This window comes from Atractosteus spatula, chromosome 7 (genome assembly GCF_055471065.1).
Source record: "Atractosteus spatula isolate fAtrSpa1 chromosome 7, fAtrSpa1.hap1, whole genome shotgun sequence".
Lineage (NCBI taxonomy): Eukaryota > Metazoa > Chordata > Actinopteri > Semionotiformes > Lepisosteidae > Atractosteus > Atractosteus spatula.
Window position 1 is genome coordinate 40,101,507 of NC_142712.1, and position 18,378 is coordinate 40,119,884.

An 18,378-nucleotide genomic window follows, 5' to 3' on the forward strand; every position below is an offset into this window, starting at 1 on the left:
TCTTTTCAGATAAAGACTATTTTTATTTTCGTTTCCTTCCCATTTTGTGGTTTTGTGTCCTTGTTGTGTTGAGCTATAGAACAAGTTCCACTGCAGACATATCCACAATGAGAGGAGACAGTAGATGGGGGTACTGCATACAGTAGGGACAGAGGGGTAAAGAACAGAACCAGTTAAGTAAAAGCTCTTCTAAAAAAGAAGGGTTTAAGTCTAGATCTGAAAGTGTTACTCTCTGATATCCTTGGGGATACAGTTCCAGAGCTTTGGGGCATAACAGGAGAAGTCTCTGTCACCCATAGAGTGTAGATGGGCTTGGGGGACAGATAGGACACCAGAATTATAAGAGCGAAGGTTGGAAGGAGGTGAGTAGGATGATAATAGCTCATACAGGTAATGAGGTGCCAAACCATGCAGAGCCGTATAGGTGAGCATGAGGATTTTGAAGTCGACACGAAACTTGATAGGAAGCCAGTGCAAGGACTCCAGGATAGGAGTAATGTGAACACTTGCACTAGTCCGTGTCAAGATTCTGGCTACCCAATTTTGGACATACTGCAGTTTGTTCAATGTGGATTTAGAAACACCAGCGAGTAGAGTGTTACAGTAGTCAATTTGGGAGAAGACAAATGTGTTGATCAGATTTTCAGCCACAGTTAGCGATAACGCAGGACGTAGTCTAGCGATATTTTTGAGGTGAAAGAAAGATATTTTGACAATATCTTGAACATGTGGGTCGAATGTCAAGCCTGAATCAAATATCACCCCCACGTTTTTCAATTTAGACTGAAGTTAGACTAGAATTTTTGCAAGAAAGGGTAAGTTGGAGATGGGGTGAAAATTGTTTCGATTGTCCAGAGCCATGTTAGGCTTTATTGGCACAGGGGTAATGGCAGCAGTTTTGATGACCGTTGGTACAACACCTTTGCTTAAGGATTCATTTATTATATTGAGGACAATGGGGCAGAGAGAAGTGAAACAGGACTGAAATAAAGTGGTAGGAATGGGGTCTAATATACAGGTGGTGCGTTTTATATGTTAAACCAGTTTACTCATGGTTCCAGAGTCAAGAAGTGAGTTAGAAGTTAGAAGAGAACCAGTAAAGTTAGCTAAGCAGGGAGGTGGTGTGGAACTGACAAGCGCTGTGGACAGAATGTGATGCCAGATGTTGTCATTCTTAGAGCCAAAGAAATCTAAAAATTTGTTGCAAAGTTGCGATGAGGCAGGTAATGCGGTGGGGCAGTTTAGCTTTAGCAGTCTGTTGATGGTGGGAAAAAATGTGTCTACGTTCAAGTTTCCCATAGACTGCCTTCGGTGTACCAGGAGGCAGAGCGAGAAAAAGAGATGGTTCCATTTTTAAGAGAAGCGAAGGTGTCGAGAGTAGATAAAAAAGCCCTATTAAGGAAATGCCTTTTGTTCTGTAGAGGATCAGAGGTGGGGAAACAAGACAAGGACGATAGAACAGAAAATGCGAACCTAGGCTGATCAATTGATTAGACACTGGTAATTCCAGATTGAAGAGAATAGCTAAGTGGTCAGAGAGGCCTAATTCAAGGGAAGAAAAGTGAGAAACAAAAGAGTCATTTGCAATGATTAAATCAAGTGATAAAGCAAATGCCTCTATTGTTAGTTGACCTGTAGTAATCCTCTATGGACACTGCTTTATATTTTTGTTGATGGACAATTTGATAGCTTCATGGAAATATGACAAAATGTTCTGAGAAATGAGCACAGATGCGCAATCTTCTTTATATTAACATTCTAATTAGTATCTCATGTTTTTTTTTCCTTCTCTTCTTCTTCTCAGGGCTAGACTGAGAATCACTGGACCGCTGATTCTCTTTGAGTTTGAAAATAAGGTTGTAATCGTATATCCTCTTACCTGTTTTCATTTCGGGATTACAAATACCAGAGGAGAATATTGCTCATTAGAATGAGAATTAATTCCTTCACTGTCAAACCACAATTGTATGTGAACATACCATTAATGACACAAAAAAGGAGAGAAAAATAAGATGAAGATGTAATTTTGCACTGATTCACAGATTCTCCCATGATCGTGTAAGAACAGCCTCGCCTGTGAAGATGGAAACAGCCCTCTACCTGCAGTATTACCAAGTTCAGGATTGACCACTATTAATGGGAAATGCAGGTTCATATACTGCAAAAATCTCTACACTTAATTCAGCAGCCATTTTGACTGGGGAACTTGTGAATCTTATACAAATGACAACATATCCTGTTCATCATCCACTTAAACTGTGAAAGTAGGTGTGACTGTGCCTGTGTTAAAGGCTGCATTTTTCACTGGCTTCAGGTCTAATATAGAGAACAGGAATTCAATCGTACCACTATAGCTTTTTTATCAGAAAGAGCAAGCATTAAGGCTTTGTAAAAGATTCGATTTCTGCAGTATAGAGAAAGAGTGTACGTCTGAGCTAAGGACTTTTTGTTGGTTCTGGCATGAACGCCTGAGTAACTGAGTGAGCCTTTAATATAGTCCTCTCAATTAAAGTAGAAGGTGTCAATGATGACAAATATTCATGTGGCTGTCAGGGAAGAGCAAGAGAGAGCTGGTTATCTCTCCTCGGATGCCCTCTAGTGGTGACTAGCAGACTCAGAGGAGGAACTTTTTCTCCACTATGTCACAGAGGTCCTTTGTACAGACGTTTATATCAGTTTACAAAGAACACATTGTATAGACAAACAACAGATTTCAAAATGAGGTTTAAAGTTTTTAAGGTTTTTGCAAAGAATTATAGGCTTCCAGACATTGTCTATTAGTATGTTCAAATAAAAATAAGAATCACTAGAAAGACAGAATCGCATCTTGTTACTCAGTGTCTCGCTCCTGGCCCTGTGCTGTTGAGTCAGTGAGGAAGAGGCAGAGGCAGTTTGAATAGACACTGAGCTGTGTGCAGGTCCTGGGAGTGAATTCAGTGTGAAGCTGAGCTGAGGCAGCAGGGTCCCGTGTGTCCAGGTGTGGGCTGTGTTCAGGTACAGGTGTTCAGGTGTGCGCAGCAGGAGGGCAGGTGCACCTGGTGCCAGTCTGCCAGCAGGTGACAGTCACTGGGCCAGCCAGCATCACACAGAACAGGAGCCAGCGGACAACAGACCACACTGCAATCCTGAGTGAGGGAGGAAGGCAGTCATCACAATTAAGGTAGCAGCACTTCTTATGAAGTTTGAATAATTTTCATTTTAATCAGAGGGTCAAAATTTGTTAAATTGAGTAGGCAAACCCTTAGCATATTTTTAAAAGGTTTTATTTTATACTTTAAATTACCTTTTTTCTCATGTGTTAATAAAAATGTACTTATATTATTATAATATATAAAAATAACATATTATATTTATAACATAATATTTTATAAGTTGATTTGATTATTCCCGATTATTTTTCCACTTATATTCACTAATGTATTCAGCCTATTACAATTACTGGAACTTATGTTGCCAAACAAACAAGTGAAGCAGTATGTTAAAGACACTTTCAATGAATGATCTGTAGAAAAATAATTTTATCTACCTTAAAGTAGCTGAGTTTTCTAAGAAAGAAGAGTCTCTGTTGGCCTTTTTAATAGATAGTGTCACAACATTTGTTCCATTTCAAGTTTTAGTCAATGACCAGTCCCAAGTACTTACAGTCATCAGCAATTTCAACAGGCTGACCATCAATCATAATGGGTTGAGGGAGTGTGGTATTTTTCCTAAAATCAGTAACAAGTTCCTTTGTTTTTGAAACATTTTACTTCAGGGAGAACTCGTTGCACCAGTTAGTAAAATCATTTAGAATGGGCCCATGATTGTATTCTGTGTCCTTTAATAAACTGACCAGGACTGTGTCATCAGCAAACTTAATGAGATGTCTATCTGTGTGTTTGCTTATGCAATCATTAGTGTACAAAATGTACAGCAGAGGGGACAAGACACAGCTCTGTGGTGATCCAATTGATGTGTAGCGAATGTCAGATAAGCACTTCCTCAGTTTGACTTGCTGAGATCTGTTAGGAAGTCTAGCACCCACCTATCAAGTTATCATTCAGATTGAAGTACTTTGAGTTTCTGTGCAAGGGCAACCGTCCTGTAGCAGTTAAGGTCACTAGGCTTGGCAGTTTTAGGAACAGAAATAATGATTTCTTCCACAGAGAGGGAATTATCTGTAAATTTAAGGACATCTGGAAGAGAAAACTAAAAATATTGCAAAGCTGATCTGCACAAGATTGTAGGACCTTACCACACATTATCTGGACCTCCACTTTTCCTAATATTGATTTTCCTAAAAAGTCTACGTACTTCTGCTGTGTGAATTTTAAAGGAAACCTTTCCAGATACAGGATGAATATCTCTACGAGCTGAGGTGGTTGTAGATTTCAACTCAAAGCAGGTCAGATCATTGGCCAGCTGTTGCCCATTGGCCGTAGTGCTGCCACTACGCTTCTGAGGGATGTTGGCCATGCTTTTAATGCCCTGCCATGCCATCCTGGTGTCACCCATTGTCATGGTATTCTCTATTTTTACCCTATACTATTCCTTAGCTTTCCTGATTTCCCTTTTCACCTCTCTCTGCACTTCCTTCCTGAGCTGGGTGTCCTCTTGAGAAAAAGCTTGCTTCTTGCTTAGGAGGACATAATTAAGGCTTTTTGTTACCCAGGGTTTGTTATTGGGAAAAGCTTTTGGTAGAGATGATAGAGTCGACGCAGAAAGAAATATAATCTGATATCACAACAGCGTGTTTGTATGGAAGCCCGTTTCCGCCAGGGAATAAAAAAAACGCGCTATGGTAACTCAGAATTGCGACTTAGGATCTCAGAATTGCGACTTAGGATCTCAGAATTCCGACTTTATATCTCGCAATTGCGACTTTTTATCTCACATTTGCGACTTTGAAATAGCCCATATTTCATTGTCTGTCCTTTTGTTATTGTAACGGACTCGGGTTCTAAGGTTTGTGCCCTCGCACGAACTAGGGTGGGAGCGGCCTCACTGCATTGGCTCGAACCCAGGTCTTGCCAGCAATTCTCGCAATTCTGAGATACTAAGTCGCAATTCTGAGATAATAAGTCGCAATTGCGAGATACCATCTTCACTCCCTGGCGGAAACGGGCTTCCATAAGTTTGTGAATGTCCTCTGATGTGTTTTTAAACACGTCCCATCGCGTGCAGTCAAAGCAATCCTGAAGCCGTTCGGTGCTCTCCCGAGTCCCAGGCTTTTAGTGTTCTTGTCTGCGGTTTGATCCTCTTGAACAGCGGCTGGTAGATCGGCCTGAGGAGCACCTGTGTTGTGGTCGGAGTTGCCCCGTGGAGGTCTTGCAAGGGACGAGTACGCATTAGGGATTGTCCCGTAGCAACGATCGATTATTGTATTCAACCACGTGGAGCAGGTCACGTATTGGTAATACGTTGAAAGATTGTTATTTAGTGTGCAGCCGTTAAAGTCTCCTAAAATAAATTTAGGAGCGTCCAGTTTTTGGGTAACATCAAAAATTATATTAGAAGCTTTTACCACATTCGCTTTAGGGTGGAAATAGACAAGAGTAATAAAAAGCTGCAGAAATTCTCGAGGGAGATAGAAGGGACGCAGAGAGACACTGAGCAGTTTGATGTCAGGCGTGCACACACTCTCACGGACGGTGATGTTCTGATACCAGCGGTTGTTTATCATCAAGCAGAGCTCTCCACCGTGATGTTTACCTGTGCTTTCAGGATCTCTGTCAAGCTTAAAGAAAACCCCTCAGGCTTGATAACATCGTCCTTCACGGTCTCGTCCAGCCAAGTTTCCGTAAAAGCTAGGCTGCAGGCATCCCGAAACTCGTGCAGGAACCGCACGCCGGCATGCAGTTCGTCTAGGTTACTCCTCAGTGAGCGCAAGTTCGACAGAACGACGGTGGGCAACGGGAGCTTATTCCTCCTCCTCCCCTCCTGCCGCACTTGTGCTTACTTTTCTGATTAAAGTTCGTATTTTTTGTAGAACACAGAATGTCTTGCGGAAGATTGGCGAACAGTGTATCTGAGGGTTGGAAGTCTTTGGATCTTAAAGTTAAAAGGAATTCTCGGCTATATTTCAAGCCAACCATGCCAGCATCATGCGCGCCCCAGCCATAGACATTCTGCCATTCTGTAGTTTATTCATCATATTGCTTTGAGCTACAGTACAGGACAAGCTCCACTGCGGACATACTTTCTGAGAACAATTTAATCCCTTCCTCAGCACACGCAGACTACAGATGTGTAGTCTAGTTCCTTTAGATGTGCTTGATGGAAACTTTCTCATCAAATGAGGGTGCGTTCTAAGAATATGACACAGACAATGCCTTACAAAAGTATTGTCATGCTGTAGTGGCCATGGGCCTTCTCTCTCCTGCCTGCCCTGCACTGGTGGCTGAGGAGACAAAATACTCATAGCACCTGAGCGTAATGAGCAGTCTTTCTGGATCAGGTGTTGTGGGAATTTTGAATTCTGCCCAGTTTTTCCTCAGCAATCCTTCATTGCCTTTTCAGTCCTTGTCCTGCTCTGTGTTTTCGGACCACCTGCCTGTGGTTTCCCGAGTGGAGTTCTTCCTGCCTTGCTCCGGTTTCCCTGTCGCCTGCCCATGTCCTGACTCGCCCGGACTCTCCCCCAAGCTCCTGCCTGCTGCGAACCACAGCTTGCCGACTCTTTGACTGTGGGCCTGTAGGTTTAGTGTGGCAGCTGCCTGTTGTTAGTCCGCACACTTATGTTCCCCTGGCAGCCCTGGCCCTCAGGGGATGTAAGGTGCTGCTGTTTCCCTGGTGCCAACGTCACACTGCATCTTTCCCGCCGGTGTGAGCTCTGTCAGTGGCTCGCAGTCCTCTTGTGGGGGCCTGGCAGCGCAGCCCTGCATGCTGGACTTCAGCACCCTGTCCTGCCCTGCTGGTTCTGCCGGCCCTGAACTTTCCCCGCTGGACTCTAGTTCAGCCAGCCTGTCCCCATGTCCCGTACTGCCCCTGGGACCCTGCCCTGGACCTGCACCTCAGTGGACACATTGTTCGGCCCGGTCCCACCATCTGGAAATGTGTGCTTATGAAACAGTGTCTGATTCTACACAGGGGGGCAGTAGAGCAGAAAGGGTGAGGGTCAGGCTGACCTCACTAGGAAAGGTTTTGAGTGGGGGTAAGCGAGGTTAGCTGCCCCAGAAAACTAAACAGGGTGTCTAAAGTGTGTTAAGGGCTCAAGTGAGGCTTTGATTTGTAGCATTTTATTTGGTTTATATGTCAGATAAAGCCAGCAAATGCCCTGAACCTTGACTTCCAGGAGAGTACACAGTAGAGTATGTGCAAAGGTCCCTGGTGCTACACTACCACCACCGGGGTCTCCTACACAGACAGCACGGTACTGACCTTCAACAGCCCCTGAGGACTCTTGGTGTTTTATTTCAAAGCGTAACATGAACAACAAGTTTTAAAATAGGGTTTGAATTACTGCGTGTAACAATGTTTTCCCAATACTAGACATTTGCTTAAGCTCATAGAATGGCCACATTAAAATAACACAAGCCATAGAGAAACTGATCAAACAGGGTGGTAGAAAGGTATCTTCTTCCACAGCTACCCACTCCTGCCATTTCATTCCTATTGAGAAGCTGAGCTGAGGCAGCAGGCCCCTCCGTGTCCAGGTGTGGGCTGTGTTCAGTGACAAGGGTATGTTCAGGTGTGTGCGGGCAGTTCCAGTCTGCTCACTTCCAGCAGGTGAGGATCTCTGAGCTGGATGACATGGGGGGATGTGGGTTTTCCCAGATTCCTTAGATTCCTCCCATATTCTCAGCACTGACTGGCTAAAGACATGTCTCTCAATAGGCCCTGTACATGGGCTGGTGATCCATTCCTTCCAGAGCATAATCCTGCCTTGTGTCCTGTTCATCTAAGACTGGCTCTGGGTTGCCACAACCCTCATGATGAATCTGTGGCTTTTCTGGTAATGGATGGGTGGACTTTTTGAATTTCAACAAATTGTCTCAAGTGTTTGTTGAGAAGCATTCTATTCGGCCAGTTCTATTAATTGATTTCATATGAAGAGACTCACACACAGGAAACCCTCCTCCTCCTCTTCACCGGGCGACGATGGAGTACACCACAGACTCCTCTGTGGGGGGGCGCTGAGAGAGACTGACGTTGGCATAGGTGCTGTCACTAGGGGGCAGTGTGCTGTTTCCACTTCTCACTTCAGTGTAGGTTAATTCTACAGCTTCCCCAGAAGGCTGAAAAGATAACATATTGATCTATTTTAATAGGAAAAATACTCAGTATTTATGGCACCTTAATTTCTTCTACATGTATACGGTGGTGATAAAATTAGTATATTCATACAGCTGTATGATAAAAAAACATGCACAGTATTAGCATGTCCAGAAGAGGAAATATGTCAGCCATGAAGGATGCATATTGAGGTCACATTGAGGTAATATGGTGCCCTTCGTTGTGCGGATGATGTGTGCACAAGAATACAATTTCCTATTGCCTTGTCTGTACAGGTATATGGAGCCAAATTTCATTGCTACATGTAGAAGTACCCTACCTGGAGCAAAGCGTATTGTAGTGATCACAGACTTAGTAGATTATCCATCCTCGCAATCTTAAAACAGTGGCTGAGGTGGTTGTCAGTAATGTTAATGAGCTCTAGTATGTACTTTCTTTGTCTACATAGGAATGTTGATTTGTACACTATATTAAATGTATTTGCTCTGCAGTGCACAGCCTTTAGATTGTATAGGTCTATTACCTTGATATCCTTGACTACCTTTATAACACTATGTATACTGTATTTCAGTAAACAAGCCAAACAAACTTTAGAAATATCTATTTACTTTATATAACTAAATCCATCACTAAGAATCTCACTTTTGTTTGCATTGTGATTATTCAAAATTTCAGTATGCACTAAAATGAAACATTTTTAGGCTATAACTTTTTATTGGTTTGCTTAATCTGAATATCAAGTTGCCTTTAGTTCCTGCGATTCAAAATTTATTTAAAGTGCATATTGGGTAAAAAATGTTCTCGATAAGTTATGAATATTAAAAACAGAGACTCACTGTTGCATTGTTCATTGTAGCCTCTTCTGTTCTTTTTCCTGAAAAGAAAGTTTCAGAAAGTCTTGACAGGAGTGAGTGAAATGTTAAATATGTTTAGAAACTTTTTAGAAAGTCATCAAATGTCCTCCAAAGGGCTTCAGAGTTCTGTTGTAGGTCCTCTGAAACAAGAGCAGATAGGGATTGCAACTCCTACTGCTGAAATTATACTTAATTAACAGAGTCGAGTTTACTTGTGAAAGCTCAGCTGTGAGAGACACAGAAGGCTTTAGTTACTAATCTTTTTTTGGTCAGTTTGGTCTAAAGAATAAGGCAATGTTCAGAAGATGTACATAATGAATTTAAAGCATAACCAGAGAGAAGGGCATTTTCTCTCTGAGATGAGCAGGTTCTTCCTTTTTCTCCCTTTTATAGAATTTATAGAAATTGCATGCATAGTCTTTAATACTGTATATTCTGCAATTATTTACCATAACACTGTACAAAAAACCAATGTGATAAAGAAAAATAAAGTAGCACCTCATTGTTTAAAGTGCCTTAAATGCAGGTGCAATTTCAGTGAGAACACATATTGATCTATAGTAGAGGAAAAATGAAACAAGAGGCTTTCTCTCTGTTTGCTGTTTACAGTGCATGGGCTAAAAATGCTTCTCCTAATGACTCGCTAATGAAATGCTCACTGATCACAAATATTGTAATACTGACTTGCACTAACATAGATCCTGAGTGATAAACCACTGGAGAGCTCAGTGCTTTACTGAGACATGCTGTTTGCTCTGTATCACACCAGAAATGAACAGCTACTGTCGACGCCAGTGTCCTGCACAGGCCCTCTGCCCTGCTGAAGAACTGTACACCATCCTGGCTGAACAGTCCCTAATAAACACTGACCTAACCTCTAGGGTCTCTGCATCCCATGGTCCCTCTGTATGGTGCACAACTACCACAGTATAGACCAGATTTACTTCTATAAAGTAGTAGAAAAAGTGTCTCTCAGTGATAGTACCAAGAACCACTAGTGTAATACTAAATAGAAGCCAGTAGCTGTGGAAATTCATGCTCCAAATATGTCCGGTTACCCAGCTATGATTAACATCTCTACACAAACTGTATCTGAAAGAAATCTCAAATTGACCAGACTGCAGGATAGGTAGTAACTTAAATGTTTAAATTGACCATTTTACCAAAATGCTTGATTGTTTTTAATGGGTTAATAATGTTTAATGTTTTTGTTTGGCAAACCTTCAGCAGAATGATCTACACTAATTAAAAATTAATTAATAATTTAGGTAATTATAAAGAGTTATTCTTCACAGATTACAGCACACTCCACCTCTTACCTTTAATCTTCATTGCGATCAGGACTGTCAGGCAGCACAGGAACAGCAGAGCTCCAAAGCAGGCTCCGAGCGTTGTCAGCACTGAATTATTTCTGTCAGGAATTTCAGACAACTTTCAAAGATGGTGTATTTCCATACCTTCTTAATAAAGTCATTCTGTCTCAGAAATGCAATCTTCAGTGTGGACTTTTGTCAATGATCAATCAATTTTGGCAATTTGTCAATCATCATTGGAGCTTTCCATACAGCTTTCAAAGAGTTGGTAATGGTGATTATGGTTTTGAACACAAAATTGTCAGGAATTGATAGGGGAAGTGTTTTGTATTCCAATGTTGCATGCTGAGACATTAACAGAACTCTTCCACGGACATGAGAAAATTAATTGAAAAGACAGAAGACAGTGTGCTCCTAAAATCTATCAAATGCTGCATAAAGTTACTAGTTTGAATAAAAAAGTTCCTTGAATATGTTATTGTATATACAGTATCTGCTGGTACCTTTTTTTAAAAAATGCTCAGTTGTTTCCAAAAAAATTAAATTAAATGCAATACATTTCTCAAGATATAGTAGTAGTATATAGCACGTGTAGCTCTGCATTTCTCCTTAGCTGGATTCGATTACAGTTGGTTGCGGGCTCAGAACCACACAGCCCCAAACCCTAGACATAGGTGAGCACCACTATATCAAAGGACCAGGGCTCTGCCATCCCAGAATTCTACACTGCCTAGATTTCAAGGGGCTGTATATCCTAGTCAGAGTCCCTGCAGAAACCCTGCAGACCAAGCAACTGTGGAAATATGTAGAGTATGTCTAATGCCTTTAGATTATGGTGATAGAAAATGTGTGAAAGTTTTCTTTAAGCTACCTTGTTAGCATGTTACCAACAGTGGTGACTTGAAATTGTTACACTGCCATTCTGCTTATGTCATGTGTTAGTGCTCCAGCATCTCTGTTATCCTTCACGCATTTACTCTCTCCTGTTCACACTGAGCTCTGGAAGCTCAGGATTTACAGCGCAGGTTATGTGATGGTGAAATAAACACCAAATACATGGAACATGTACAGTGGAGCTCCACACTCATGCACAGCCACAGGGGAGTATGGTCCCAATGGACAGGACCCAGAACTAGACTGGACTCTGGACACATGTCTTTACTGGCTGGGCACTAGCATTTGTGATTGTTACTTTATGACAAGCAGTATCATAGTTGAACTTTGAGGATCTGGTTGCCTCTTCCTCTGAATTATGCAGATTCACGGTACAGTCTCTTCTTGTACTTCTGTTTGTGTAAAGAGGAAATCTCATTGTACCATGGTGCAGAGCTCATACACCATGAACTGCAGCACCCTGTGAGTTCTTTAACTGCTGGGGGAATAATCACCAGGGTTTACCTGACCTCCTCTGTGGAAAAGGTGTTGTAAGGCACAGTCACTGATACAGACAAACTGGTTAGAGTGGATTTTGTTCTGGTTGTTCCTGTTCTTTCTGGTGATCCAGTTGCTGTTGGTGTCCAAGATGTGGATTTTGAATCTTTTGAGACATAAGAAAACAGGTTATCCGATGAAATCCTGCTTAATTATGACTTTCAATTATAATATTGTTACAGCTATAGGTGGCTAGGAAGTGTCTCTAAGAATTTAGGTAAAGTGTGTGACACCTGGCAGTGTTAACATTACAAGCTTCAAAGCAGAGGGGATGTTTGCTGAGACGTGGGGGGTCCCTTGATCAAAAACATTGCCAAATTTTCCTTGGTTTACCTAGTTAATTAAGTTGTGGGTAAATGATTGCAAAGGAGCAGTCAAGAAATACACCTTATAAGATCACATTAAGGCCACAGAAAGAGAAGGAAAGAATAGAGGAGACATGGAGGGTCAGACCATAAGAGAGGAGTCAGGAGGAGTTGGAACTTGAAGCATGTGCCAGACTAGAGCTCCTAATTCATGATCATCCAAACAAAACATGATTGGAGCTAAGTATTTGAAACTTGCTAGCAGAGCTTGCTATACTAGCGATCTATAGGTCTATACGATTCTATAGGGATCTTGGGTTTGCAGAGAGAGAGATTTAACTGCTGGACATATTGCGTTTATTTAGAAGGCATTGTATCTCTTATTTTGGCCTCTGTAGGCATTATTTAAGAGTTTAATACTTAGCAGCAGTCTGGGTTTTCTGGATGATTAGAACAGTTAGGCCTCTGAAACCCCTTCCTTGTACATACTGTAACTATAGTAACTTGTGTGTTGTATGTTATATTTTGTGTTGAATACTTGATAGCAGTCTGGGGTTTTTCTGGGTGGTCTAGATGCAAGACTCTGGAAAACTAGTAAATAGAGAAACTTGTGTTTTGTATGTTTATGTTGTGTGTATGTTTAGTTTGTGTATTGTTATTGTTAACAAATATTTGTTTAACCAAGTGTGTCTGAGGTATTACTCTTTTCACCAAAGCTGTGCTAAAGAACAGAAAATGTGTGTGCCTCCAACTATACCAGCCACGTGGGTATATTCCAGAGAAATCACTTACAAGTTGGGGGCTCTGAATATTAACTTATTGACTAAACCACTCGGTCAGTTCCTGATATTCACCAGTTCCATAACCCCCCATTTGTAACAATATTAATAATATTTATATACCTATAATATTTATTTATAAGTTTAATTATAAATAGCATTGCCTTATAACATATAACATAGCAGTCTGAAACTGTATGTTTTCCTTTTTTTGTCAACCTTTAATTTCACAACAGTGACATTTCTGGGGCCTTTAATATCTACTGTGCAGGCATCTGTAAGATTGCTGTAATAAAACACGTGATGTAGCAAATAAAGCACATGAGAAAACTGATTACAGACTGTCTTCATGTACAGTAAATATGAAGGTATATATATAATTTGCCAACGCTCATGCCAATATGTACCATTCTGTGCACACATGTTCACACACTTTCACAAGACCAATTCACTGTATTTTTGCAGTTTTAAGTCACATTACGGCAGAGAGCCCAGTCCTAGTCTTGGGGTTTAACTTGTGCAAGATCACTGTTGCTGATTATCCAAAAACATGAAATTGCAAAGAATGGGAAGTAACCTTCCCATTTTCTCAGATTTTCAACTGCAGCAACTAAACTGAAATTATTTTAAGCATTTAGATTTTGAGTAATGACCTGCTAAATTGTGGATCAAAGCTCCGCTCTCTGGTACAAAGTACCATATGGATATCTGGAAACACTACTTTATGTGCTAGGCTAATTGAAGTCACGTGTAGAACATCAGTCAGTATTTAACATCTGTATTATACTGTTGGTGAAGGAAATCTTAATATTTAACAGAATCTTTTAACTTTTACTAAAAAAATAAGTCCCTATAATTATATAAATGACAGATAGTAGGAACCATAATCTTTAACTTTATATGCTGCTCTCCACTGTGAAATAAGTTTTACCTTTTCTTCCTTTGACCTTGATGTGCACTTGTTCCGCATCATCTGGTCCAGGTAAGGACACCCCACACCAGTAATCCCCTTCATCCCTTTCCTGGAGATCCTTCGTGGTGATGGACACCATTGCTTCTGTCTTATTATCACTGATGGAAATCCTGTCATGAGTCGTAGAGCCGTCAGTCCTCACCAAAGTAGTACAAGTGAGAAGATTGTGTCCTTTACACCAGTATTTCACATGGTCGCTGAGTTGATTTTCGGTGCCATATAAACACTGGACTGTCACTGTGCCATGAACCCAGCCAGTCACATCTTTGGAATTCAGCACTATTATTGAATGAGCACCTGTACTTGCAATATAGAGAGAACACAGATTTAACAACAGTATTCCTAAAAAATATTTTTGTCTTGTGCCTAAAATACAGATCTATACTGTACATTAGAGTAACAAAGGAATTCAAGTCCATAGTGTCAAAAGAGGAATTTTACTTTATAAATCAGAAATTAAAGTCACAAATAAAAGAACATTTTAAACTGTCAAAAAGATTGTACTGTATATGTTGTATACAGTATCAAACAGAAGATTCAGCTGAAAATCCAAGTGAAAGTGTTCCTTTACCTGACAGAATAGCCATTATTGCGAGGAGCTTCATTGCTGGTAAAATTGAAAGCTGTTTTCTGTGCTGCTCCCAGATACCAACTACTCCTTACAGAGAGAGTCCTCATTTCATCATTTCCTTCCTATTTTAACGGAGTAGCCACAATACTGCTGAGCCACAGGAGACGCTGATGTAGATGTAAAAATACTGTAGATACTTTATTAATCCCTTAAGGGAAACTGCAATGCAACAGCAGCCAGGCAGTATACTGTATACAATAAACACAGTCAGTAAGAAGTGCAATAAAAAATGGAGTATAAAGAATTGCACACAATACAAAATATACAAAATAAACCAGAATGTACAGTGCACAAAGAAAATGTATTGCACAGTATAGATATACAGTTTTGCACAATCCACAAGCTTATTACACAAGTGTATATATATTACACAATTATAGATAAATTGCCAAATCCTCTTCTACATATTGCACCCCAGTTGTAAACAGAGGATTCAGGTTTAGTCCCAAAACAGGTCAATGTTGCTCCTGCCCAGCCACACAGTGGATTAGTGGTAAAGTCTTATGGCAGAAGGCAAGAATGACCTTTTATAGCACTCCCTGTCACAATGTGGTTGGATCAGACTATTGCTGAACATGCTCTTCATTCTGACAAGCATGTCATAGAGGAGGTGGGAGGCCTCATGGTCATTTATTTGGCCATCCTCCTCTCAGCCACTACTCCAGGGGGTCTAAATCAGACCCAATGACAAAACTTGCTGTTTTTTTTAGCTTGTTCACCCTGTTAGCATCCCCTGCTCTAATCCCAGAGCCCCAGAACACCACCATGTAGAAAATGGGATTTGCCACAACAGACTGATAGAACATATGATCTTACTACACACATTGAGAGACCTGAGCCAAAAATCAATCAATCAATCAATCAAAGTTTATTTATCAAATGCACAACAATACGGCGTGCAGCAGTAGTTGCTGGCAATGAAATGTCTTTTTCTGCGAGCTCACAAAAATTACAATAAACACAAAATCACAAAAATTCACAAAAACACAAAAAATCACAAAATTTAGGTTACATTTTTTAAGTTGAATAAAACTCAATGTGAGTAGAGCTGTTATGTGTCCATGGTGTATGCAATATATACATGTAGTGCAGTTATGCTGAATATAGTGAGAATTGTGTGTCCATGTAGCCATTACAGGTGATTTGCTAAGGACCTGCGGGTTGGCTATTTAGCAGTCTTATTGCCTGGAGGTAGAAGCTGTTCCGTAGTCTGTTGGACTTGGACCGAATGCTTTGGTACCGTTTACCGGACGGTAGGAGGGAAAACAGTTTGTGACTGGGATGACTGGGGTCCTTGAGAATGGACCTGGCCTTCTTCAGACATCTAGCTGAGTAGATCTCCTGGATGCTTGGTAGCTCACAGCTGGTGATAAGCTGCGCTGACTTCACCACCCTCTGCAATACTTTGCGATCCCGTGCGGAGCAGCTCCCATACCAGGCAGTGATGCAACCAGTCAGGATGCTCTCAATAGTGCACCTGTAGAAGTTGGCCTGGATAAGTGATGGCATGCCGAACTTCTTTAGCCTGCGGAGAAAGAACAGGCGCTGCCGTGCTGTCTTGACCACGGTGTTGGTGTGGTGGGTCCAAGTTAAATCCTCTGAGATGTTAACACCCAGGAACTTAAAGCTGCTGATCCTCTCCACTGCAGTCCCATTGATGTGAATAGGTGTGTGGTCTCCACCCTGATGTTTCCTATAGTCCACAATCATCTCCTTAGTCTTACTGATGTTCAGAAAGAGGTTGTTCTCCTGGCACCATACTGCCAGGGTTTCAACCTCCTCCCTGTATGCAGACTCATCACCATCTGTGATCAGGCCAATGACTGTTGTATCGTCTGCAGACTTGATGATGGAGTTTGAGTTATGCCTGGCGACACAATCATGGGTGAATAAGGAGTAGAGGACAGGACTAAGCACACAGCCTTGGGGGGCTCCAGTGTTTAGAGTCAGGGTAGAGGATATGTTGGTGCCCACCCTCGCCACCTGTGGACGTTCCATCAAGAAGTCCAGGATCCAGTTACAGCGGGAGGTGTTCAGTCCCAGGTCCTGGAGCTTGATGACGAGCTTTGAGGGCACTATGGTATTGAATGCTGAGCTGTAATCAACAAATAGCATTCTCACATATGTTCCTTTCTTATCCAGGTGTGAGAGGGCAGTATGGAGGGCAGTGGCAATAGCATCTTCTGTTGACCTGTTCTGGCGGTATGCAAATTGCAGTGGGTCTAGGGTGTCAGGCAGTGAGGAGGTGATGTATGCTTTTACCAGCCGCTCGAAGCACTTCATGATAACTGATGTGAGTGCAACAGGGCGGTAGTCATTCAGGCAGCTGACTCTGGATTTTTTAGGAACAGGGACAATGGTGGTTTTCTTAAAGCAGGAATTAACTATAGACTGAGCTAGGGAGAGATTGAATATGTCCGAGAAGACATCTGCCAGCTGGTCTTCACATGAATTCAGAACGCGGCCAGGGATGGCATCAGGGCCAGGAGCCTTGCGTGGATTGGTCTTTTTAATAACTTTACACACATCCGCTCTGGATATGATCAGTGGGTTTCCGTCTTGGATTTCTGGAATCTTCCTGACTGGATCTGCGTTGCTGACCTCAAACCAAACATAGAATGAATTTAACTCATCAGGAAGAGAGGCAGACTGTTGTGCGATATAGCTGGGTTGCATTTTGTAGTCTGTAATGGTGCGTATACCACTCCACATGGTCCGTGTGTTGCAGCCGTGATAATATGACTCTAGTTTTACTCTGTAGTTGTATTTAGCTCTTTTGATGGCTTTCCTGAGGTCGTATCTGGATTTTTTGTATTTACCCATTTCGCCAGAATTGAAAACAGCTGTCCTAGCTTTCAGTTTGGCGCGTATCTCACCATTTATCCACGGTTTCTGATTTGGATATGTGCGAACAGTAATCCTGGGAACCAACGTCTTCAATACATTTACTGATGTAGCCAGTAACATAGTCCGTATACAGATTGATATTATTTTCGGCAGCTTCCCGGAAGATCTGCCAGTCAGTGGTAGCAAAACAGTGATTTAGTATAAAATCTGATTCATCCGACCAACGTTGAATGGTTCTTAACGCTGGCCTCTCCTGTTTAAGCTTCTGCTTGTAAACGGGAAGTAGCAGAATCGGATCGTGATCGGATTTGCCGAAAGGAGGTCGGGGGAGGGCTTTGTAACCACCCCGGAAGGGAGTGTAAACATTGTCCAACGTGTTTGTTCCGCGCGTCGGGCAGTCGATGTGTTGATGTAGATTAGGCATTGTTTTTTTCAAGTTCGCACCGTTGAAATCACCCCCTATGATGATTCCTCAAGAAATAAAGTCAGCTCTGGCCCTTCATGTAGATAGCCTCAGTGTTATTAGTCTATTCCAGGATATAAAGATATCTGAGTGAGGAGAAAATCAACAACAAGGAATCAGTCCTAGCTGTCAGAGTGTTATCTTTTTCTTTCTTTCTACTTTCATAAGAGTATAAGAAAAGTTACAAATGGGAGGAAGCAGTTCCACCGGTCATGGCTGTTTGATGGTAGTTAATTGATGCAAGAATCTCACCCAGACGTTTCTTAAATGAAACCAGGTTTCAGCCACATGGCTGGGTAGCTTACCATAGTCCCACAACTTTGCACTGTGGATCTGGACTCGACTTGTTTCCAATATTTTTTTCTGGTGTGCTTTAGGTTTTCTTTGCCCTCTTCCTTCAGAACCGAGTCTAGTCTTTGTGTTTAAGATTAACATTACACTTCTGCAGTCTAACTACACTGGATTCAGTTCTAAAATCTAGGTTACCTGCAGTACAGTCAGTAATATTTCTAAATGTGTACCTTATAAACCCATCTGAATTTCTAATGGGAAATCTAATAGATATATGGCG

General features: G+C 41.6%; 1 protein-coding gene across 2 annotated transcripts; it reads right to left on the reverse strand.

The window, feature by feature from the left end:
- Positions 1-3,036: 3,036 nt before the first annotated feature.
- Positions 3,037-14,503, reverse strand: LOC148830975 (uncharacterized). Of its 2 annotated transcripts, XM_088921900.1 has the most exons (7): positions 14,438-14,503; positions 13,825-14,163; positions 11,777-11,915; positions 10,385-10,476; positions 9,048-9,085; positions 8,039-8,213; positions 3,037-3,125 (listed from the first exon to the last, which is right to left on the reverse strand). In XM_088921900.1, the coding sequence occupies exons 1-6, from the start codon at positions 14,469-14,471 to the stop codon at positions 8,064-8,066; spliced, it is 792 nt and encodes a 263-aa protein (XP_088778026.1). In that variant the 5' UTR covers positions 14,472-14,503; the 3' UTR covers positions 3,037-3,125; positions 8,039-8,063. The 2 variants fall into 2 exon arrangements, with proteins under 2 accessions (XP_088778026.1, XP_088778025.1); XM_088921899.1 differs by lacking the exon at positions 3,037-3,125 and having other exon boundaries at positions 7,259-8,213.
- Positions 14,504-18,378: the final 3,875 nt, after the last annotated feature.

Excerpts from the sequence above, each read along its gene's own strand:
- LOC148830975 (XM_088921900.1), bottom strand. The coding sequence starts at position 14,471 with ATGAAGCTCCTCGCAATAATGGCTATTCTGTCAG. Across the intron at positions 9,086-10,384 it reads GATCGCAATGAAGATTAAAG|GAAAAAGAACAGAAGAGGCT; the intron begins GTAAGAGGTGGA and ends CTTTCTTTTCAG. Across the intron at positions 8,214-9,047 it reads CTACAATGAACAATGCAACA|CCTTCTGGGGAAGCTGTAGA; the intron begins GTGAGTCTCTGT and ends TTATCTTTTCAG.